This window comes from Mastigoproctus giganteus, chromosome 9 (genome assembly GCF_048544385.1).
Source record: "Mastigoproctus giganteus isolate SK-2022 chromosome 9, ASM4854438v1, whole genome shotgun sequence".
Lineage (NCBI taxonomy): Eukaryota > Metazoa > Arthropoda > Arachnida > Uropygi > Thelyphonidae > Mastigoproctus > Mastigoproctus giganteus.
This window is the reverse complement of record NC_143583.1, coordinates 155,297,437-155,322,822: the sequence shown is the minus strand read 5'-3', so window position 1 is coordinate 155,322,822 and position 25,386 is coordinate 155,297,437. Positions and strand designations below refer to the sequence as shown.

The window sequence follows — 25,386 nt, the reverse complement described above, 5'->3', positions numbered from 1 at the left end:
CGCTGTTTAATAGAATTAAAATTCAATTCGCAGATGTGATCACAATGACCGGAGCTTATCATATAGTGAAGGGTATTTTGTTGTGGAGTCCATCATAAAGTGATTTGATCATACAGTGAACCAACTGTAAAGCGGGGGTCCACTGTACCTTCATTCCCTTTGCAGATGCTAGTAACTTCAAACATTCCCACTTGTCAAAGGCATAAACAAGGTCAGATTTACTGAGGCATAGTTGCTTTAAAAAATTTTGATCCTGCTAAGACCGTTATTCCTCACACAAAAGAATCGTTCGTTCGTTCTTTCTTTCTTTCTCTCTCTCTCTCTCTCTCTCTCTCTCTCTCTCTCTCTCTCTCTCTCTCTCTCTCTCTCTCTCTCTCTCACTCACTCACACACACACACACACACACACACACACACACACACACACCTTCAATCTCAGTTTTTTCGACAAGATTATGTATTTTTATTGGTAATCACTATGACTTCTAATCCATCTTGGCATAAGCATATTAGAAATTTCTTCCTCTGCATCAAAAAATGGGTTTTATTTTTCACTCTTGGTGTTACTTTTCCTCTAAACAGCTACTGACTCAGTACAAAACTTAAATTTACCTTACCATGGAAAACTGTTCCCAATTTGGAGGTGCGTTGCCAAAATTTCCCTCAAGTTCCAAAACTCTATTCAAGAGACAGCAATCAGTTTAATTAATGACTGTTTCATTAATCAGTTAAATTAAAATCTCTTACAAACTCTCTGTTCTCTGTCACATAGAAATGCAGTTTCTGATGCATGAATCAGTTAAATTAAAATCTCTTACAAACTCTCTCCCTTCTCTGTCACATAGAATTGCAGTTTCTGATGCATGACTTTTCTGTAGATGTTTCCATGGGTAGGGTTCTTCCAAACTGTCATCTGTAATTCCACTGCTCTCTTCTAAAGCAGTCTGAACACGTACCTCAACTAGTCAATGTCCGTTCCCTATTCAACCTCAAATTCCCAAAACTAACTTTTCCTCTTCCTCGTTTATCCCTTCTAATTCTGTCCTGTGGAACAACCCTCGTATGTATTTCTCAAAAATCGCAATATACAGAAATTCAATTCTTCTGTCTTCTCAGCCTCTTCAACTAAGTACTATAGGTTCTAACATCTTTTGTGTTTTGGGCCTTCATAAAAAAAAAAATTCAGTCTATCAGCTTTGCTGCAAATAGTACAATGACATTTACACTGGACAAACAAAAAGAGTAATCTTTTTGTCAGTTAAAAAGCATAAATGCAATGTTCAACATGCTTCTATTAATAAATTAAATTAGATTTTAACTATTTAAAATGCTTCATACAGTTTCTTGTTTTGGTTTGGCTTTTTTTTTTTTTTTTTAGAAGCATTAGCAACTAAGGCCATATTGCTCTGTGAATATGTAGTGGTCATTCCTGACCTTTCCGCATCCTCCGTATTTGGTGGTGACGGGACAGTTTCTTGTGTGCACAGCAGTGAAAAACTCTGTTATCACTTAGTTCTCAAATGGTTAACATATCTTGGTAGCTCATAAGTACTTTTTGACATTATCTCTCTCCCTCAAGTAACAGATAAATTTAATTATGCATAAGTTAATTGTTCCACTAATTAAATTCAAATTAATTATTTCTTATAATTTAGTTAAAAAAACATTATATAACCTTTAAAAAAATTGCTTAAATTCTAACAGATACTCTTTTAAGTATGTTAATGTCTTAACTTAATTTACCCAATCATCCATTAGAACTATTCCTAGAAATGTTAAGAAGATTAATAACAGCATCATCTATCTTTTTAGTACACACTAAAGAAACAAAATAGAAATTGGTTTCATGAATAACCTGCTTATAAGTTCTAATAAAAATATGTTCTTATACAACCCATGAGGGCTAAATGTTCATTATATCGCATTTCTTGATTGGAATTTGAATGGGAAAAATATTTTCAATAGGAAATACATATTTAAATCTATGTTATAAAACTTATAATTGATAGTTAAGAAAATCAATCAATGCAACTATAGATTAAAAAATATTTAAAGATTAACAAACAGTAATAACTATAGTACTGCCATTATAAACATGATATTTCAATTTTACAGAACTTACTGACTTTGGCATTACTGACTTGAGAGAACGTATCAACAAGTAATATTCACAAACCCCCCACACTATAAACTTCAATTTTGGGGCCTATCAGGTCCCAACAAACATTTGCACAACTGCTATTGACCAAGCACCTCAAATTTCAGAAGATGCCAGCTTCTGAAGTGTTATATTTGAGAAAGTACCTTGTACAGCATTAAATGTAACTTGACATTGAAATAATGCTGTAATTACATTTCATTTGAAACAATCTATTGCCTCAACTTTTATACCATCAATACTTGCCTTTATTCTCTTTAGGCAACATACTCCCAGTCAAGTCAAGTGGCTCATTAAGTTCTTCATCTTCTTCTTCCTCTTCATCATCATCATCATTTTCTAATCCTAATGGCAATGAATGAACAGCAATACAGTTACCTAGGAGACAGAAATAAACATGTCATTATTTAAAAGCAATGATTTAAACATTATATCAGGTTTCACAAACTAATACTTGGTAAAATATTATTCGTATGTAATAAAGAATTATTTGAAGCTACAAGCTAATCTTGTTTTATATGTGCCCTTTCTCTTACAGTTGGAAAACAATCAACAATGAATTTTATATATTGTTAACTGCATTATGAGTTACAATATAAATATGGAAATCAAACCTATTCATACCAGGCTGCATCACTAATTCCAAGGTTGCTAGTGCATGTAATCAAACACTAGTAAAGTGTAAGGTATTACACCTGGGAAACAGTAATCCCAAAATAACTTATTCACTTGGTGGAGTTCAACTAAACCCAGTTTTGTTAGACGACACTTGGAATAGTGTGTTCAAGTATGGAGACCGCACCTAAAGAAAGACATCGAGCTTCTTGAAAGGGTGCAAAGACGGGTAACTCGCCTGGTGCGATCGGCAAAAAGGCATCCTTATGAAGAAAGACTTCGAATATGCGGGTTGCAGAGTTTGGAAACTAGACACCTTAGAGGAGATTTGATTGAGGTGTTTAAGGCTCTGAGAGGCATCAGTAAAATGAATGAGGATGAAATTTTTAAGATTATAAATGATGCTAGAACTAGGGGACATAAATTCAAGTTAGGGGGGGGAAATGTTTAGATTGGACTGCAGGAAATTTTATTTTAACCAGCGAGTTAAAAATTACTGGAATAAGTTGCCTACATAGGTGGTAGAGGCTGACAGTTTGGGGAAATTCAAAGGTCATCTGGATAGTACCTTCGGGTCAGGGAAGCACAATAGGATGATAGGTTTAATTTCTTTTTCTTTTATTAATTATTATTTTTTTTTTTTTATCATTGTTTTATTCAGGGTTTTTTTTTTTTTTTGGCTGGTGTAGCATAAGCCATAGGCTTTCTTGCACCATGCAGCCATTACTAATACTAATACTACAATTTGAAAAACTCTGAGTGCAGTAATTAACACTTTGAGCAAAGTTGCAATTAAAATAAGCATGTGTCAATGCAATTTCACAAGACATGGTGTAAATAGTAGTAGTAGTAGTAGTAGTAGTAGTAGTGGCACTTGATGCAAGAAAGCAAGTGTAGGAGCTTATGCAGCATCAGCCAAAAAAAAAAATCACACCATACCCTCCAAATGCCTGTCCAGTTCCTCCTTAAATTTATTTAACCTATCAACTTCCACAACTACAGATGGAAGTTTGTCCCAGCAATTAACCACCCGCTGGCTAAAGGCAAATTTCCGCACATCTATTCTACATCTATCCTTTCTTAATTTGAACTTATGTCCCCGTAGGTTCGTATTCTGAACAAGTGGGAGGATCCCATCAGAATTCAGCGTGCTCAACCCATTCAAGGCCTTATAGACCTCAATCAGATCACCGCGCAGGTGCCTAGTCTCCAGCCACTGCAATTTGCAGAACTTAAGCCTCTCTTGGTAAGAGGATCCCTTCATTCCCCTCACCAATCGTGTTGCTCTTCTCTGTACACGCTCAAGCAAATCTACATCCTTCCTAAAATGAGGCCTCCAGACCTGTACGCAGTACTCAAGACGTGGCCTGACCATTGCCTTATACAGAGGGACAATCACCTCCTTTTCCCTGCTAGCAAAATTCCTATATATCATTGACAAAACCCCATGACCTGCCCTAGCAGCCTGTCTACATTGCTCAGAAAACTTCATATCTGACTGCATAATTACTCCCAGGTCTTTTTCATTTTCTACCACCTTAAGTGTAGTACCACACAGTTGGTACGTTTCTCTGGGGTTACTTCTACCCATATGCAGTACTTTGCATTTGTCAAGGTTAAACTTCAGTTGCCACTTCTTAGCCCATCTGCCCAAATTATCTAGATCCTGTTGCAGTAGCACACTGCCATTACTGTCATTAACAACCCTGCCAACCTTCGTGTCATCTGCAAACTTCGACATTAAGCCTGATATACCTTCATCAATATCATTGATAAATATACAAAACAACAGTGGCCCCAACACCGAACCCTGTGGGACTCCACTAATAACATTAGTCCACGAAGAGCAGCACCCATTGATTACCACCCTCTGTCTTCTCCCACTTAACCATCCTTTTATCCATTGTAGCAACTTACCCTTAATACCATTCTGCTCCAATTTGTACAGTAGTCTTCCATGCGCAACAGTGTCAAAAGCTTTCCTGAAATCCAAGTATATGATATCAAAATTATTTTTTGCATCCAGTTCCTTTGTGACCACATCATAATAACCAATCAAATTTGTCAGACAAGACTTTCCCTTAACAAACCCATGCTGTGTCTGAATTATTGCTGCAGTCTTGTCTAGATGATCCTGCAATGCATCTTTAACCAGTGACTCCATTATTTTACCCGGAACAGAAGTTAAACTAACTGGTCTGTAATTATTCGTGTCACCCTTCGAACCTCCTTTGTGAATTGGGGATACATTTGCACATCTCCAGTCCGTGGGAACCTCTCCTGAGTCCAAGGATGCGCTCATAATTATGGCTAAGGGTTTGCTTAGTTGCTTTGCCGCCTCCTTTAATATAACTGGATAGATCCCATCCGCCCCAGGTGCCTTTCTTATGTTTAACTTCAACAATTTCTCCTCCACTTTGCTCTCAGTTATTACAAAATCATTAAGCACACTGCTACAATTTGATAACCTTCTTCCATTTTCAAACTGTAATGATTCCTCACGTGTGAATGTAGATGCAAAATACTCATTCAGTTTGTTTGCTATCTGAGCAGGATCATCAACAGTCGAACCATCGATGTCAAGTGGACCAATCATATTCAGCCCCTTCCTTTTAGAGTTTATATAAGTAAAGAAATCCTTGCTGTTTTTCTTAGCATCTTTTGCCAAAGATTTCTCGTAATCCGCCTTTGCCTGCCGAACCTCCTTTGTGACCTGATTACAGACTAGCTTATATCTGCTACAGGCTTCTGCGTCGCCTGATAATTTATATGCATCCCATGCATTTTTCTTCTCTGTCACGAGTCTCATTAGTTCATTTGATAACCATTTAGGCCTAAACCTTGAACAATATTTCTTCATCGGTATGAAAAGTCTAGTAGCTTCCACGATTAATTCCTTGAATGCTTCCCACTTAGAATTTACTGTTTGTAACATCGTCAGTCGATCCCACTGTACAGAATTTAAAAACTGTCTGAGACCACTGTACTCCCCTTTACGGAAGCAAAAACCCTTTCCTTTACCCCTGACGGTAGTTACCTCTTTGAGTAAATCCCACTTCAGCACACTGTGATCACTGCCACCTAGTGGTTCCTTTATCTGCAAATTCTTAATACACGAATGATCACTGCTGATAACCAGATCAAGAGTATTACTTTCTCTGGTTGCCTCTCGAACATGCTGCTGCAGAAAACAATCATCCAATAAATCCACAAAAGTCTGACTAGTGTGTGAGTGACCAACCCACAAGTTCCAGTCAATATCTGGGAAGTTAAAATCCCCCATTATAAGACATTCTGATTTACTGGCCCACTCTATTTCTCTGTACAATTGTTCATTGTACTCATTCGAGTCATTAGGCCTATAACACACTCCTACTCTTATTTTTGCTTTTGCAGTGCTTATGTCACACCAAACTGACTCAACAGTGCACTGTCCATCTATATCAACTGGATGCACTTCTTTTGATTTTATGTTTTTCTTAATTAACAGCATAACACCTCCTCCCTTTCTGTCCTGTCTATCCTTTCTGTACACATTGTACTCCCCAAATTCCAGTTCTGCATTCCTTATATCTTTGTGACACCACGTCTCTGCTATCCCAACAATATCCGCCTTTGATGTCTTGACCAACACTTCAAATTCATCAAATTTATTTACTATACTTCTAGCATTGGTATACATGCAAGCATACATGCTCCTATGCCTATTCCTTGTTACCCTAACACATCCCATATATCCAACTATTCCAGGATGACTGCCATCCGTCCCTGAAACCCCCAACACCCCTCGCTCCAGGTTGCTTCTTATTCTAATAGAAGTTGTGCAAGAATCCCCTTCACCTCTGCCTGCAGTTACTGTCAAACTATTAGTCTTTGTATCCCCCCAAGCTAGCAGTTTTCCGACCCACCTAACACTGCCTCGATAGCATCAGCAAATATTCTTGCACCCTTTCTATTTAAGTGTATCCCATCCCTGTAGAAGCAATCTCTCCTGTTAACAAGTACAGTCCAGGCTGAAAAAAATTCTACCCCTTGAGCCTTGCACAATCTTTCCAGGGCCGAATTGATCGACAAGGCTCTCATCATATAATCCCTCCTATCGTGTCTGGGCAGAATTGCAGACACTTTCAAATTCAACCCTAATTCTCGGCTTTTTTTCAACAGTGACCTGTACTTGTTGAGTAATTCTGCCGGTCTCCTACTCTTAATATCATTAGTGCCAACGTGTACAACTATATCACCTTTTGTGCCCTTGAAAGATGATATCCGCTCTGCAACGTCATCAACCTTTGCCCCTGGCAGACATACCCTGGTCCTGTTCCACCTATCCTTTTTACATAGCATGTTCCCCGTTTCCCTGACAATAGAGTCACCAACAACTAATAGTTCCTGTGGGACCAGCGCATTCTGCCTTGGGGGTTGCCGCTGTGTTGCGTGATGACCAAGTGCAAGCTCTGGCGTTGATGTGGGCAGCTGAGAGCTTGATGGGCCCCTCAATTTATTTCCTTCGAGGGCATCCACCCTGTCCTTCAAACTCTCATATAGGCCCATAACAACGCTGAGTTGTCGCCTGATTTCCTTACACTCCTTACATCGCGCACACACAAAGACATCCCCCATAGCAATATCATGTTCCGTTCCAGAGAGTTCGGCAAACATTTCACAAGTTGCACATTTTTTTAGGCTGTGACGCGTTGGAGAATCGCCCCCCTCAGTTCTCCCCCGAGTCACAACACTCCTGCCACTTTGTGCCCGTTGCTTTGCTGCTCTAGTTCGGGGCATGGTAGTTTAAATTAATAAAATCAATAAATTAAATGTCAGTAGTATTTGAATAGAAACTATGAAATAGAAACAGTGAAGCGTATTACTATATAATTATGCGTTAGAGCTACCTCAATTAAAAAATTTGAATTCCCTATATACAAAAACAATGGCTACAAAAATCGAACAAAAATAACGGTTTTACCTATCGTAGGTAAAATCCACAAAAACTCTTTATCTAAATTAAAATAAAAAATAACCAGCGTAACTATAACTATATGACTACGCATTAAGTACAATATAAAACAACAATCATGTAAATAAAAGGCAAACACTTATCGTTTTTGCGGAGCCTGTAACTGTCAGCTGTAACTTTTAAAATAAATAAAATAAAAAATTTGTGTGAGGTGCAACAATTATTTTTGCAAAATTGTGGTCGAATATGTTTTTTGCCCTGTGTGAAGCTTTTTTTTTTTTTTCTCTTTTATTTTATTTTTTCTTTCCTCCCTTTCCCCATATCATCTTTCTCTCCCTTTTAAATTCCTCTTTATTCTTCCCCACAATTTTTCCAAATTTTAGGTGTGTGTGTGTGTGTGTGTGTGTGTGTGTGTGTGTGTGTGTGTGTGTGTGTGTGTGTGTGTGTGTGTTGGAGGAAGAGAGAGATTACTGGTACACTTTCATAGACTGTAGTTATATCTACATGTCTTACAAGGTCTTACTAGAGATAACAGAAGAGGAGAAAAAGCAGTATGTACTGGAACTTAAGAACAAGTTTGAGCTTCTGCAGACTACTCAGGACCAAGATATCGATGAGGAATATTACAACTTTCTGAAAGTGATAAAGCCCAAGAAACCTATAGGTAAAAAGAAATCAAAAGAAGAAAAAATTAGTCAAGAAACAATTGTCATGATGAACCAAAGGTGACAAATGAAGAGCAAGATAAACACTGATAAGGAGAAAATTGAGTATACTGAGTTATGCAAAGTCATTAGAAAGAGACTCAGAGAGGACATAAGAAGATTTAACACAAGAAAAGTAGAACAAGCATTAAGGGAAAACGAAAACAAAGGACTTAAATCAGCAGCCATGAGCAGTAATATAGAAAGACAAATGATACTGAAACTGAAGAATAGCAATGGTGTACTTATAAATAGCAGAGAAGGCATAATTCAAATAGCAGAAGACTACTATAGAGATAATCCAAATAGCAGAAAACTACTATACAAGGAATGGGGGAATGATGCCAGCAGTGGGGAAGATGGATCGCAAATTAGTAACACATGTGACATACCCGATATTCTTCCTGATGAGGTAGAACATGCATTGAAGAAAATGAAGAATCAGAAAGCCACGGAGGAAGATGAAGTTACTGTAGAATTGTTAAAATTGGGAGGAAGAGACATGACACAAAAACTGGCAAGACTCTTCACAAAATGCATGAGAAAAGGTGTGACGCCTAAGGAGTGGAATAATGCAATGATAGTTTGCTGCATAAGAAGGAGATAAATCAGAAATTATAGACCAATTAGCTTGTTATCCAACATTTACAAGTTGTTCACAAGGGTCATTACTAACAGATTAGAAAGAATACTTGATGAGAATCAACCAAAAGAGCAAGCTGGCTTTAGGACAGGATTCTCAACTATGGATCACCTTCATGTAATATCACAGCTATTGGAGAAAGCAAATGAATATAAAACACCATTATGCCTGGCATTTGTGGATTATGAAAAGGCATTTGACTCCATACAGCATAAGGCAATGTTTCGGGCACTGGAAAGACAAAGCATAGATACCTCATATATTATGATTTTGAAGAAAATATGAGAACACTACCTCCTTTATTAAAGTAGACGAAGACAATAGCAAATTTAAAACTGAGAAAGGAGTTCAACAAGGAGACACAATATCTCTGAAGTTGTTTACTGCTGCCCTTGAGGAAGCTTTCAGAAGATTAGACTGGTCGCAGAAAGGAGTCAATATGAATGGAGAGTACCTAAACCATTTACGATTTGCAGATGACATTGTGGTCATAAGCCATGATCCCAAAGAATTAGAGGAAAATCTTAATCAGTTATGCACAGTTAGTAAGGATTTTGGACTAAAGATGAATATGGCTAAAACAAAAGTTATGATGAACAAGTATGCCACAGAAAGGGACATAATGATTGAAGGAGCAGTAATTGAAAAGGTGGAGTCATATACTTATCTGGGACAAGTTATTAGCTGTAATAATGATAAATGGCTGGAAGTCAAGAGAAGAATAAATTTTGGATGGATAGCATTCAGGAAATATAGTCACATTCCTAAGACCAATATCCCAGTTTGTCTGAAACGTAAAATAATGAACCAATGTATACTCCCCACCATGACTTATGGAAGTGAAACTTGGGCACTCACCAAAAGAATGGAAGAGAAGCTGGGAACTACACAGCGAAGAATGGAACGAATCACATTGGGAATCAGACTGTTAGATAAGAAGAGAAACATATGGATTAGGCAGCAAACTCAAGTAAAGGACATTCTTATCAAAACTAAAGAACTAAAATGGTCTTTGGTAGGACACATAGCTCAAAGAATGATGACAGATGGACTAAGAAAATAACAGAATGGTACCCAAGAGGAGCTAGAAGAAAACCTGGAAGACAACGGCGGAGATGGATAGATGAAATTCATGAGTTTGTGAGTAGTAAATGGATGGCCATTGCACAACAGAAGGAACTGGAAAGGCCTTCATCCTGCAGTGGATTGAAAATGGCTGATGATGATGTCTTACAAGGATAAAACATGTAAATTGCAGATCTTTTCATTATACTTCAAAGTGGTTTCCAAATTTATTTGTCATGTTTCTAAAATTGTGTTGTGTGCTCATTTTTAATTGTGATATTTCATTTGATTTTTTCAAGTTTTAAACTGTTGACAGGCTTGCAAAATCAAATATGCACAATTGCACTTTTGAGTTCAAAAAATCTTATTCAATAGAGATTTCTCAAATTCTGAATAATAATTCAAAGTTGGGTATGTCAGATCAATCACGAGACCTTAAGACCTTAGAACAGAGACTAGTGGTGCCTTTACATATATGAGCAAAGGTAACAAAAACAAGGTTTAAAATTAATAATGTTAAGAATCAATCATTAAGTTTATGGCAAACAAAATTCAGTTTTATACAAACATATTTCTTATATTAATTCAGATTTTAGCAAACAGAAGATCTGCACTGACTAATGAACAAAACCTGTTTTGAATTCAAAGAATGCAGAGAGCACAGTCAATTTGTCCTTACTCAATTTGTTAATAACAAGTAAAAGATTGTTATGTTTAGAATATGATTTATAAACAAAGTAACAATGCATGAAATGGTGATTAACATGCTCTCCAAGACAAAAATTTCATTTTTGTTTTCAAAAATCAAAGTGATGTTGATCACTTTCTTCAAGTGAAAGAATCATTCACAAGGAATTTTTTCACCAGATATGAAAGTGAATAAGGAATACTGGCGCATTATAGCCTTAGTAGCTAATGCACCAATAAAATCAAAACCAAACCAAAGAATACTGTGCAATTTTGGGTAATTTGGTTAAAAGAATTCACCACGCTTCAATTTTGAGTAAAAGGGAGTTGGTTCCTGTTGTGCAACAATACTAAGCTGCACTATGCACTATCGAGAAATTTATAGCAAAACAAGGCATCGTAAAGTTAAACCACACTCTATACTTCCCTGAGACTATTTCATGTTCAACATAATCAAATCCATGCTGAAAGGATGATGATTTAATGATGTAGAGGGCAAGGGAATTAGTGGCAGTCAGCTGAAATGTATTTAAAAAATGTTTCCAAACTCTACAAGCAATATCCCAAGTGTGAAACTGCTCAAGGCAATTACTTTGAAAAATATTACAATCTGGCTTTTTTTTTTTTTTTTTTTCATTCTAAAATTTGGTTTTCTTTAAACTGACTAAGTCCTAGAACTAAACCTTATAATGACTTGTAAACAATTATTGTTTGAGTAACACAAAATTAGCTATAATTTTGCTGTAGTCCAATGTATTGGTAATGTCATTTCCTATTTGACAAACAAAACAAACAAATTAGTAATCTGTTCTTGAACTACTGATGATTGCATATAAGTTTTTTTAAGTTTAATTTTGAAAAACTTCTTTCCCCAAATGCTACAGTGACAGGAACAGTCAGATGAATATGTCAAACTGGCCAGCTGCTAATTACTCCACTCTTAGATCTCCCTTTATGTATTAGTGATACATTCACATTTCTCTAATCCAAAAGATCTATAATCTCTCCAGAGTCCAGTGATACTCTCAAAATTAATCTAAATAGTTTAATGCTCTCATGCTACATCCCTCAAAATTACTGGGTACATACCATCAACTCCAGGAGCCTTACTTGCTTTTAGGCTTAAACATTTTTCCAATAAATAATATTTTGAAAATATCAAAATATCACTAATTTCATACTTTCCAGCATCATTTTTACAGTTTCTCCTCACCATGAAGAATGATGATTAATCATTTCTATATCTTCTGTAATTTTAATTAGATTGCAGATGAATCTTCTATAAATATCAATGCAAAGTTCCTGTTCAATTCCTCTGCAACATTAGCTGGGTTATCTAAGACTGCTGCACCTTTACAGAAGGATCCGATCTGATTCATTCTTCTCTTCTTTGTTTTCATATACAGCACATGAAAAACTCGTTGTCCTGCTCTTTGCTGTCTCAGCCAGTGATTTCTCATAATCTACCTTTGCCTTTTCTGTGTTACTATTACAGATTAATCTGAGTATTTTTACTTGCTCTGTAAAACTTTTCCATTCCATCTTTTTTAGTATTAGTAATGGCCACATGGTGCAAGAAAGCCTATGGCTTATGCTGCACCAGCCAAAAAAAAAAAATAATAAAATAATAATTAATAAAAGAAAACAAAATTAAACCTATCATCCTATGCGTTTCCCTCACCCGAAGGTACTACCAGATGACCTTTGAATTTCTCCAAACTGTCAGCCTCTACCACCCATGTAGGCAACTTATTCCAGTAATTTATAACTTGCTGGCTAAAATAAAACTTCCTGCAGTCCAATCTAAACATCTCCCCCCGTAACTTGAATTTATGTCACCTAATTCTAGCATCATTTATAATCTTGAAAATTTCGTCCTCATTCATTTTACTGATGCCTCCCAGAGCCTTAAACACCTCAATCAAACTCCTCTAAGGTGTCTAGTTTCCAAACTCTGCAACCCACATATTCAAAGTCTTTCTTCATAAGGATGCCCTTTTGCCGATCTCACCAGGCGAGTTACCCGTCTTTGCACCCTTTCAAGAAGCTCTATGTCTTTCTTTAGGTGCAGTCTACATACTTGAACACAGTATTCCAAGTGTGGTCTAACAAAAGCCTTATATAATGGGATTATCACGTCCCTATCTCTACTTGCAAAAGTTTGATAGATCATCAATAGGACACCATGGGCCTTCCTTGCAACCTGTTTACAATGCTCACAGAATTTTATGTCTGACCATATTGTAACACCCAAGTCTCTTTCCTCCATTACTGGGTTTAGTTGAACTCCACCAAGTGATTAATTATTTTGGGATTACTGTTTCCCAGGTGTAATACCTTACACTTTGTTGGATTAAAGCATAGCTGCCATTTTTCTGACCATTCTTGAAGTCTATCACTCTCCAAAGAAGCTCAGCTTGACAGTGATCATTAACTACTCTACCAATTTTAACATCATCTGCAAATTTAGACATCGCCCTCTATCCCTTCATCAATGTCGTTTATAAAAATTAAAAACAACAGGCTCTAATACTGATCCTCGGGAAACCCCACTTCTTACATCAACCCAATCTGAGGAATAGCCATTTATCACAACCCTCTGCCTCCTGCCCTGAAGCCATCCTAATATCCATCTAAGGATTTTTCCAGTGATTCCAACCTGTTCCAGCTTATAAAGCAACCGCTCATGTCGGACTGGGTCAAAAGCTTTGCTGAAATCTAAATAAACAATGTCAAAATTATTCCCTAAATCCAGCTCACGAGTGACCCTTTCAAAAATGGCGAACCAGATTTGTTAAACATGATATTCCCTTTACAAAACCATGCTGAGTATCCTTGAGAATTTCAATTCTATCCAAATGATCCTGAATTCGACCGTTTATCATTGCCTCCGTGATTTTCCCTACCACTGAAGTCAGACTGACAGGTCGATAATTTCCCACTTCACTCTTAGAACCACCCTTATGTATGGAAGATACATTGGCACTTTTCCAATCCAATGGAATCTCCCCAGAGTCTAGTGATGCTTGCATGATTAGCCTCAATGGTTCAATGCACTCACTTGCCGCCTCCCTTAAGATTATAGGATATATTCCATCAACTCCAGGAGCCTTACATTGCTCTGTAAAACTTTTCCAGTCCATCTTTTCTGCTCTACTAAACTGGATAGGCCATTATTATTCATCCATCTCGGAATCTTCCTCATGCTGTGTTTTCTTATTGATATCTATGCATTCATAGCTTCTGCGACAATAGGTTTAAAGGTCTAACATAATTCTAATGTATTTGTGCTTCATAACCTGTAGAGGCCATGTAGAACCTTAAACTATAATAAATCTTTCTCTGAAATAAAAACCCATTCCTTTGCCTCTAACAATTGCTACCCGTCAAAATACTGACATTAGAGAAATAAGAATGTCACTGTTGGATTCAGGTACACAAAATACCCATAAGAAACAGTTAAATATAAACAAACTTTTGCTACATGGTGGATAATGTAGATACACAGAGTAATATAGCCTTAGCCAGAGATTATTAGCTTCTCTTTATGCTGAAGCTTTTAATTCTTAGATCAGTTCAATCCTCTACCCAAGGCCATTACCTAGAATATCCATTAATCAGATGATTTTGTAGCTTTATTCTTACAGAATGCTGATTGGGGACACTGAAAATTGGCCACTATGAGGTGTCTGCTATTTAGAGCAGGGACCGACAACCATATGTCCGCAGGCACAAAGGTGCCCATGAAGGGTTTTCGTGTTCCCGCAGAAAAAATTGGAGCAATCGCTCCAATAAAGTAAAACAAACCCAGACCATGTTGGATTATCTGGTCACCATTAATCTGGGGTACACTGGGGCAGAAAGTTATATTTAAGTCTTGCAGCAAACGGCCTTCCAAGTGTAACAGGCAAAGAGGTAGTAAAATGTTTTCTTTGGATCTTTTCCAACTATTTTAGTCTTTTTCGGTTTTCTTTATTTCAATTTCCTCGGGTTTTCTAACCTATTCTTCCTGGTCTCAAAGTCAAATATGTAGAAGTTTTATAGAATAAAACTTCTACATCTTCAACCGTGTACTTAGAAGGGTTGTTTGTGAGAAAAAGATCAAGCATATTGGCTATATAGTTAGGATTGTCCGGTATAGTGGTAGGTAAATGAACAATCTGTGAGAGGTCATTAGCCAAAAGCCTCAGCATCTCGACCAGCTGGGTGGGTGTGACTAGAAAACAGAAGCCAGCTGGAGTTGTGAACATCACCAAGGAAAATTACCTCACTGTTAGGAAAGTTGGACTGGAGAAAGTCGAGTTGCAAAGAAAGGAAGTCAAAGAGCTCCAAGTGATTAGTGGAGTTGGGAGAACGGTAGAGACAACAGATGAATTTGACACAGTGAGGTAGAGAGATTTTAAGCCGAGAAGATTGAAAAGAGGAGATTCCAAATTACCATGTCTCTGACAGGGAATATCGGTATGGATGTATGCACAAGTGCATATATCCATACTTTGAGGCGAAAGGAATCATACAGCAAATAATCTGGGCAATTGAGATGAGCAGTAGTTGAATCAACCGATAACTGAGATTTTGTCAGAAAAAGTACATGGAGTTTGGCAGACTGCAAGAAGGGTTGTTTGTGACATAAATATCTGAAATTATCTGATTTCAGATATTTATAATCAGATATTCAGATAAATATCTGATTATAACTGAAACGACGTATATTTGTGAAATGAACTAGGAAGTGTTTGGGAGGTTTGCATCTTTTTGCAGATAAGCTTACTCTATTAGTTTGACAATGCATGGTGTATTCAATAGTAAGAAAAAGTGGAGGGCATGCTATATGAAGGAATGAAATTTTTGGATATGGCGTACACATGGTAAGAATATACCCAGATCCTTGAGATAACGTGGCCTCAACAGTGCCCCCCACATAAACACTACTTGGACTCCCTCCAATCACTATCTGGCAGAGTAGAGGCAGCAAGATTATACACTAGCTGATCCGGAAGCCTCCTAGAGTGTTACCAATACGTTCGGTCTGATGTACTAACTAGCAGCCGGACTGCGAACACTGTTTTAGAGCTGCACCCTCAAAATATAAGGAAGATTGGATCTCGCTGATGTCCATCATAACCTCAAAAGTCATTAGTCATACTGCATGATGGAAGAGATGGGTAAGGGTTGAGCAGAACTTAGCTCTGGAGACTAAACATGGGTTCCACCACTTCAAGCCTCCAATAAACAAAGTGGTGGTATTGCACTGGTTGATGAGAGTCATCTACCACCTAGTATTGCCTGGTAACACAGAGGGGTGGCATGCCTCCATGTGGTGTGAGTGCCACACCTTGACCCCTGCTTACGTTGGTTCACACCTGGGTGGTCAACCCACAGTGTGTTTGCGCATGGAGATTATACCCAGGATTACTAACAGTCACAGACTATCTGGACTTTGCCAAAATTGGGTCCACTTGACTTGAGTGTCACCCAAATATCAGTTCCATCAGCATTTTAGACTCCCAGGTAGCAAGTACTCTTGTCTGGCATATCTGAGAGAATATCTGTGACAACCTCAAGGTCCCAATATATTATCTCTAATAATATAATAATAATAAATTAGTATTGTAATTTATTATATATATATATATATATATATACAGGAACTCCCCGACTTACGTAAGGGTTGTGTTCCGCGGAACACTACATAAGTCGGAGAGTTCCCCATGCTTGTGCAGCACTCGCAACTTTGCTCACTGAATTGATTGAATCAAAAAATATATATATTCGATGAACATGTAAATAGAATTATTTATTGTATTTATTCAATTTTTTTATCTCATGCGCAGGAAAAATTACAAAAGCGTGCAATTTAAAAATATTTCAAAATTATAAAATTACAAAAAAAGAGAGGAGACAGGCATAACAGGCATTTTACCTCTCGAGTATCATTGCCAGAATTGACGTCTTCAGCTGATAAGTATGCTGCTGCAGAGGTTGAGGGCTGTGGAGATTTAGAAGGGGTTGGCCGCTCAACCTTACGAAAGAACATATTAATGGATGGCTGGATATGCTGCTGCAGAGGTTGAGGGCTGTGGAGATTTAGAAGGGGTTGGCCGCTCAACCTTACGAAAGAACATATTAATGGATGGCTGGACGGTGGCATTTTTCTTTTCATCACAGATTTCTTTGTAGTAAACAAGCATATCATTCATCCCTCTGTTAATTTTTAAGAATCGTTCACTGTCAGCATCCATCTTCTCAAACCTCGCCATTGCCGATGCAATTTCATGAAATGTCATTGTAATCTCTCTCTCTGGTGATGAATCATCTCGGCTCCTCATTTGGTTCATCTTGAACTTCGTCAGCATTTTCTTCTTTCACTATCGCTGCCTGCAAGTCGATAAGTTCTTTGTTAGATAATTCCTTGTCTTCTTCCTCTATTAACTCCTCCATATCTTTGGCATCAACCTCCAAATGATGTAGCTCTGCAACCTTTACAATCTTATCCGTAACCTCTTCATATGATTCGTCTTTATCAAATCCTTCGAAGCCTTTTACGTGCTGTGGACATATTTTCTTCCATGCGCCACTTAAACAACTTTTAGTAATTTCCGCCCAGGCCTTATTAACGTTTAAGATGGCATGGTAAATACTGTAAGATTTCCAAAAGTCTCTTAATTTTTCTCATCATCTACTGCAGACAATGCCTGAGCAAATGTTGTGCGTAAATAGTATGCTTTTAAATTCGAAATAACACCCTGATCCATAGGTTGGATGAGTGAAGTCGTGTTTGGTGATAGAAATATGACTCTCATGTTCGAATTGAAATCATCTAGATACATAGGATGTCCAGGAGCATTAACTAATAGAAGCAAAATCTTGAAAAGAACGTCGTTCTTTTTACAATATTTTTAAACCTCAGGAATGAAGCAGCATTTAAACCAATCCTCAGAGAGAGGTACTATTATCCATGCTCTCTGGTTGCACGGTTAGGGTGCAACCAGAAATGCACGGGTAGGGTGGCTTTATTGATGCCTTTAAATGCACGAAGATTTCCAGAATGGTACACAAGCAGTTGTTTTAATCTGTAATCTTCCACTGCATGAGCCCCAAGCACGAGCATGGCCCTATCTTACGTCTTGAAACCTGGCATTGTCTTTTCCTCTTTGGCAATGTATGTTCAATCCGGCATATTTTTCCAATACCGAGCAGTCTCGTCAACATTAAAAATTTGATGCGTTCAATAGACGCCTTCATCAATAATTTTTTACAACACATCAGAAAATTTCTCTGCAGCTGCAGAATCAGCACTGGCGACTTCACTGCATACTTTAACATTGTGGAAACCAGCGCAATGCTTGAACCTATTAAACCATCCGTTGCTTGCCACGAACTTGGGTTTGGGTTCGCCGTACTTATCCTTAATATCTTCTTATATAATAACCTTTTGCTTTTGCTTGAATGGTCATTAGACTCAGGGGCACTCACTTCTGAATCTGATTTTCCATCCATATTATTAACAGCTGTTCCATCTTCGATATAGCACCTGAACGCTGTTTTGTGATCACTGTTGATCTTAAGTGCATTGATCCTTTGACATGTTCTTTTATACGTGCACTGTCCTTTAAAATAGTATTCACTGTTGAAGCAGCAAGACCTAATTCCCTTGCAATAGATGACAAACTCTGTCCTGCTTCATACTTCATTTTCATCTTTATTTCTAAATTAATTTTGTTTCATTTCCTGGCACTTGCACTTTCAGTTGCTCCCTTTCCCTTCATCATTGTAATAAGTAAATAGGAATGAAGAGAAGATTCTGAAAATTTGTTTTTTATATGATTGAAGATTTCAGTGAAGGGGAACACATTTCACCATAATAGCATAAAAACCCACACAACTGCAGTTATCGGTATGATTGCAAATGCAATAAGATCAAGTTTACTACCAGTTTATAATTAGATGCACTAACAAAGAAGCCCAATACCGGAAAGTGCAAATTGTTTTTATTTTATGGTCATGACCTCCAGAAACGTGCTGTAGAAAAATATCACAAAGGTGTTCAAAACTGATTCTTATAATGGGAACATATGATAACGATGAAAGGGTAGTACAATTTCCATTATAAATACGACCTTTGAGAGAGATAAATAGCTTAATAATATAGGGATATTTTCAACTTCCAAGGACTTGGAACGAATTACAAAAAAAAAACAAAAAAACAATGTGTTATTGGGGTCACATTACGATATTTTCACGGTAACTCCATTTATTCCTACGGGAATCAAAATACGTTTCCACGATATTTTTAAGTTTGGCCGACAAAAACATATGTAAAGTCGAATTTCCATAAGTCGGAGAGTTCCTGTGTGTGTGTGTGTGTGTGTGTGTGTGTGTGTGTGTGTGTGTGTGTGTGTGTGTGTGTGTGTGTGTATGTGTAAAAGCTACCATTGTCAGGGACATAATGCATTCTGGTTTTTTGAAGGTTATCATATAGCCCAATTATTCAGAGGTAATTCACTGTATTTAATGACTAATACAGTGTCTCTGATCCCTATAATCTCCACAGAATAATAGTCACCTGTATTAAGCCAAAATGTTAACTACTGGTATTCCAGTGGTAACATAATTACCTATGTAATAAAGGTCATCACTACTGCTAAAATCATTTAATTGATTTTGGCAATCAATTAAATGTCTTGCAATATGAATGTTTTTATACATTTCAAATACATAGTAACAGTGACATACTGTCTAAGAAATATGTAAAATGAAAAGACATTTGTGTTTCAAAATTATTAATGGAACATAATGCATATATTTGGCACTTGCGGTGTCTCTGCCCTTGTACAGTCAACTCTGGAGAAATATTCAAAAGCTCCATATCTTTTTTTTAAGGTTCTACTGTGTGGTGTGTGCATTTGCTTACATGCTAATTACATATCTATAATTTTATCTTCAATAAATTTTTATGATTATTTCATCAGAAAATTATGCTTCACAAATATAAAATAAGTACTTTTTCTCCCATGCTACCATGAATGTTAATCAGAAGGGTATTATCACTCCAGTGTTAAACAACAATTTGAAAAACAATGAGAAGACTAGATTTATCTCTGTGGCACAAAAAAGGAAGGGCTGACAAAGAAAATGGGGAAAAACCTAATTTTCCATCTAGAACACCATACAGGGGGGGAAACAGTATGATGATAGTTTATTTCTTCAATACGTTAGTTAATACTATGCAGATGTGCCTTCAAGATCAATTTAGCAATATACACAAAATGATGGATCACTTCAAATTCCTTTACTATTTCAAAGAAAAATGCAAATTCAGTAAAAATTGTGGGCCAGAAAATCAGAATGTCTTATACTGAGGCATTTTAAATTTCCAGATATTGACTGAAACTTGTGGGTTGGCACTCACACACTATCAAAACAGATGGATTTACTAGATGACCGTTTTCTACAGCAGCATGTTAGAGAGGCAACAAGAGGAAGCTCTCAGTGGTATAATGTGATTATCAGCAGTGCTCCATCACATTAAGAATCTACAGGTAAAAGACCCACTAGGTGTCAGTGATCATAGCATTCTGATGTGGGACATAATTACTGTCAACGGTAGAGGCTTTGCTACAGTAGTCTCAGAAAATTTTTAAATTTTATACAGTGGCACCAACTGATGATGTTACCAAAAGAAAATTTTAAATGGGAAACATTCAGGGAAGTAATCATAAAAGCTATTAGGCTTTTAAAACCAACAAAGAAATACTGTTCAAGGCCTATATGATACCTATATGGATATCAGAAGAACCGATGAGACTTGTGGTAGAGAAAAAAAATGCATGGATGCATATAAATTATCAGGTGATATAAAAGCTTAGGATAGATATAAACTAGTCTGCAATAAAGTCACAAAGGTGGTTAGGCAACCCAGCACAGATTAAGGGAAGTCACTGGCAAAGGGTGCAAAGAGAAACAGCAAAGACTTCTTTACTTATATTAACAGTACAAGGAATGAGTAAAACCACTTGATGTCGATGGTTTAACTGTTGATGATCCTACGAAATGAATAGTATTCTGCATCTACATTCCTGCATGAAGAGTTCTTTAGGGAGGGGGATGCCACAAGTTTATCAAACTCTAGCATTAGCATTAGTAGAGGCATATGATGCAAGAAAGCAAGCTTATTCAGCATCAGCCAAAAAAAAAAAACACACCACTCCCATTTCACCCCTCCGTTCGCTCGAAATACCTGTCCAGTTGAGCCTTAAATTTGTTTCGGCTATCAACTTCAACAACAAGTGATGGAAGTCGGTTCCACCAACCAACCACCCGCTGGCCAAAGGCAAATTTCCGCACATCTATCCGACATCCATCCTTCCTCAATTTGAATTTATGCCTTCTGAGCTGATTATTCTGAGCAAGATGAAGAATCCCATTGGCATTGAGCATGCTCAAACCATTCAAAGCCTTATACACCTCTATCAGATCACCTCACCGGTGCCTAGTCTCCAGACTCTGTAATTTGCAAAACTTAAGCCTTTCTTCGTAAGAGCAACCCTTTGTTCCATTCACTAATCTTGTTGCCCTTCTCTGTACCCGTTCCAGCAGCTCTACATCCTTCTTGAAATGAGGCCTCCAGACCTGTATACAGTACTCAAGATGTGGCCTAACCATTGCCTTATACAAGAGAATAATCACCTCCTTATCCCTGCTACAAAAATTCTTGTATATCATTGACAAGACACCATGAGCTACTCTTGCAGCTCGTCTGCACTACTCAGAGAACTTCATATCTGCCTGCACAATTACCCCCAGGTCCTTTTCATTCTCCACCACTGTCAGTATAGTACCGCAGAGTTGATACGTTGCTCTGGGGTTACTGCTTCCCATATGTAGTACTTTACATTTGTCAATGTTAAACTTCATTTGCCACCTCTCAGCCCATCTGTTCAACCTTTCCAGATCCTGTTGCAGCAGCATAGCGTCAGTGGTGTCCTTAACAACCCTGCCAACCTTTGTATCATCTGCAAACTTGGACATTAAACTTGATATCCCATCATCAATATCATTCATAAACACCGAAAACAACAACGGACCCAACACTGAACCCTGAGGAACTCCACTAATAACATTAGTCCACGTTGAGCAGTGTCCATTAATTACCACTCTCTGTCTTCTGCCACTCAACCATCCCCTTATCCATAGCAGCAATTTGCCTCCAATGCCACACTGCTCCAATTTGTGCAGCAGTCTTTCATGTGCAACAGTATCAAAAGCCTTTCTAGGATCCAAATATATAATATCAAAGTTATTCCCTGCATCCAGTTCTTTTGTGACTACATCATAGTATCCAATCAAATTGGTCGGGCAAGACCTGCCCTTAACAAAACCATGCTGCGTCTGAGCTATAACTGAATTCTTGTCTAGATGATCCTGCAGTGCTTCTTTAACCAGTGCCTCCATTAATTTACCTGGAACAGAAGTTAAACTAACAGGTCTATAATTACTTGTGTCAGCCTTTGATCCTCCTTTGTGAATTGGGGTTACATTTGCACATCTCCAGTCTATGGGTACCTCCCCTGAGTCCAAAGAAGCTCTCGTAATTATGGCTAGGGGTTTGTTACTTCCTTTACTGCCTCCTTTAATATAACTGGATAGATCCATCCACCCCAGGTGCCTTTTTTATGTTTATCCTCAACAATCTCTCCTCCACTTTCTTCTCAGTTATTACAAAATCATCCAGCTCACTGCCAATGTTTACTTTACCTACATCATTCTCCTTCCTGAATTACTCCTCATGCGTGAATGTAGATGCAAAATACTCATTTAGATTGTTAGCCACCTGAGCAGGATCCTCAACTGTTGAACCATCAATATCCAGTGGACCAATCTGATTCATCCCTTTCCTTCTTGAGTTTAAATATGTAAAGAACTCTTTTCTGTTTTTCTTTGCATCCTTTGCCAAGGATTTTTCGTAGTCTGCTTTGCCTGCCTAATCTGCTTTGTGACTTGGTTACAGACCAACTTATATCTATCATAGGCTTCCATGTCACCCATTAATTTGTATGTATCCCATGCATTTTTCTTCTCTGCCACATGTCTCATTAGTTCATCTGACAACCATTTAGGCCTAAACCTTGAACAATATTTCTTAGTTGGTATGTAAAGCCTGGTAGCCTCCAAGATTAGTTCCTTGAATGCTTCCCATTTTGAGTTTGCTGTTGGTAACATCATCAGTTGGTCCCACTGTATTGAATTTAAATACTGTCTCAGACCATCATAGTCGCCTTTACGAAAACAAAAACCCTTCCCTTTACCTCTGATGGTAGTTACCTCCTTGAGTAAATCCCACTTCAACACACTGTGATCACTGCCACCTAGTGGTTCATTTATCTGCAGATTCTTAATGCATGAAGAATCACTACTGATAATCAGATCAAGAGTATTGCTCCCTCTTGTTGCCTCACGAACATGCTGATGTAGAAAACAATCATCCAATAAATCCACAAAAGTCTTGCTAGTGTGCGAGTGACCAACCCACAAATTCCAGTCAATATCTGGGAAATTAAAATCCCCCATTATAAGACTCTCTGATTTACTGGCCCACTCTATTTCCCCGTACAATATCTTATTATACTCATCAGAGTCATTAGGCCTATAGCACACTCCTACTCTCAATTTTGATTTCACTATGCTTATGTCACACCAAACTGACTCGACACTGCCCTGTCCATCGATGTCGACTGGCTTCACTTCCTTGGACTTTGTGTTTCTTAACTAATAGCATAACCCCTCCTGTCCTATCTATCCTTTCTATACACATTGTATTCCTCAAATTCCAGTTCTGCATTCCTTATATCTGTGTGACACCACTTCTCTGATTTCCCAACAATATCTGCCTTTGATGTTTTGAGCAATACCTCAAATTCATCAAATTTATTTACCAAACTCCTAGCATTGGTGTACACGCAGGTATACATGCACCTGTTTCTATTCTTGGCTCCCTAACACAACCCATGTGTTTACTTGTACCGCAATGACTCCCAGCAGTCTCTGAAATATCCTGCATCTTGTTTTTCAGGCTTCTGCTCATTTCAATAGAAGCAGTGCAAGAATCACTTCCACCTCTGCCAGTGGCTACTGTTAATCTATTAGTCCTTGTATCCCCCCCCAACTAGCAGTTTTCCGACCCACCTAACTCCACCTCGACAGCATCAGCAAAAATTCTTGCACCCTTTCTATTTAAGGGCGCTCTCTAACAGGGAGCTAAGTGACTTTGTGATAACTAAGAGGAGAGTGGAAGAGAAATAGTCGAAACTAAACATCAAAAACGATGCCTAAGGTGGATGGGATCTATCCAATTATATTAAGGGAGGCAACAAAGGAAATAAGCAAATACTGCCATAATTACAAGGGCATCTTTGGATTCAAGGGAGGTCCCGACTGACTGGCGACATACAAATGTACTGTCAATTCACAAAATGAGATTAAACAGTAACATGAGTAATTATAGACCTGTTAACTTAACGTCTGTTCCAGGAAAAATAATGGAGTAAATGGTTAAAGAAGTAATGCAGGACCAACTAGACATGAATGCAATTATACTGCAGTCAGGGCCGTACTTACACTTCCTGGGGGGGGGCCAAGGCACTAAGCTCTTGCAGGGCCCCCTTTTAGGATACTAGTCCAAAAAAAAAAAAAAAACTTGCATATATAATATCAAAAATTGTGTTACAAAAATATTATAAAAACATTCACATCTTGTTTGTTAGCAGTAAATAATAGCAGGTGCATTAAAAAACAGCAATGCAATAGCTAAATTATGAGTTCATACAATTTATGTGCATAAATATTTTTTCCTTGGCTTTGCCTTGGCAAAAATATCTATTAAATCATCGTAATTAATGCTGTTTACTAGTTCAGATTCAATAAATAACAATGACAAATTACTCATTAAATCTTGAATTAAATTATTCCTCAAATAGTTTTTACTTGTTTGAGAACAGATAACGTCCGTTCCCCGCTTGATTTGTCACAGGCATTGTGAGAAATATTTTCAGAATTGTTTCAACATTCGGAAATGGCAATCTAAATACATCATTAATAATATTGTACATATACTCAATATTTGAAACATTTTCTTCTTTGGCATTGCTACTGTTATGATTAACATCTTTTTAAATATTAATATATCATTGTTTTAATTACTGCTTCAGTTAATTCATTGTTTATTGACAATTTCATTTTTAATTCAAATGAGATTATAGTAACAGCTTAAAAGTAATATAACTGATAATGATTCAATATAAAAAATTACCACTTGAATCAGCCAACCGGGCTAGCCGGATAGGTAAAGTGCCTGCCTGGCAACCCAAAGGTCGCGGGTTCGATTCCCACCTCGGGCTGGATATCACGATGGTGCCGAACCAACCGGTTGGTTGGATATCCCGGCCACGATACATGAAGGAAGCAAGAAAAAACTGGTTCCTTCGTGTATTGATCACATCATACAAAATAAATAAATAAATAAAACACTTGAATCAATTCATATTTTAAGAGCGAGAAA

At 37.5% G+C, this 25,386-nt stretch overlaps 1 protein-coding gene across 3 annotated transcripts in view; it reads right to left on the bottom strand.

Annotated features, from left to right (window-relative positions):
* The window catches only part of LOC150080831 (DNA (cytosine-5)-methyltransferase 3A-like), a 945,959-nt gene that overhangs the window by 792,690 nt on the left and 127,883 nt on the right, over positions 1-25,386 (bottom strand). For 2 of the 3 annotated variants that reach the window (XM_090382022.1, XM_090382023.1), the window contains one exon: positions 2,405-2,536. In XM_090382022.1, the coding sequence (XP_090238148.1) occupies positions 2,405-2,536 (132 nt within the window). Of the gene's footprint in view, positions 1-2,404; positions 2,537-25,137; positions 25,308-25,386 lie in introns of all 3 variants that reach the window. The other variant, XM_090382019.1, reaches the window with a different exon arrangement.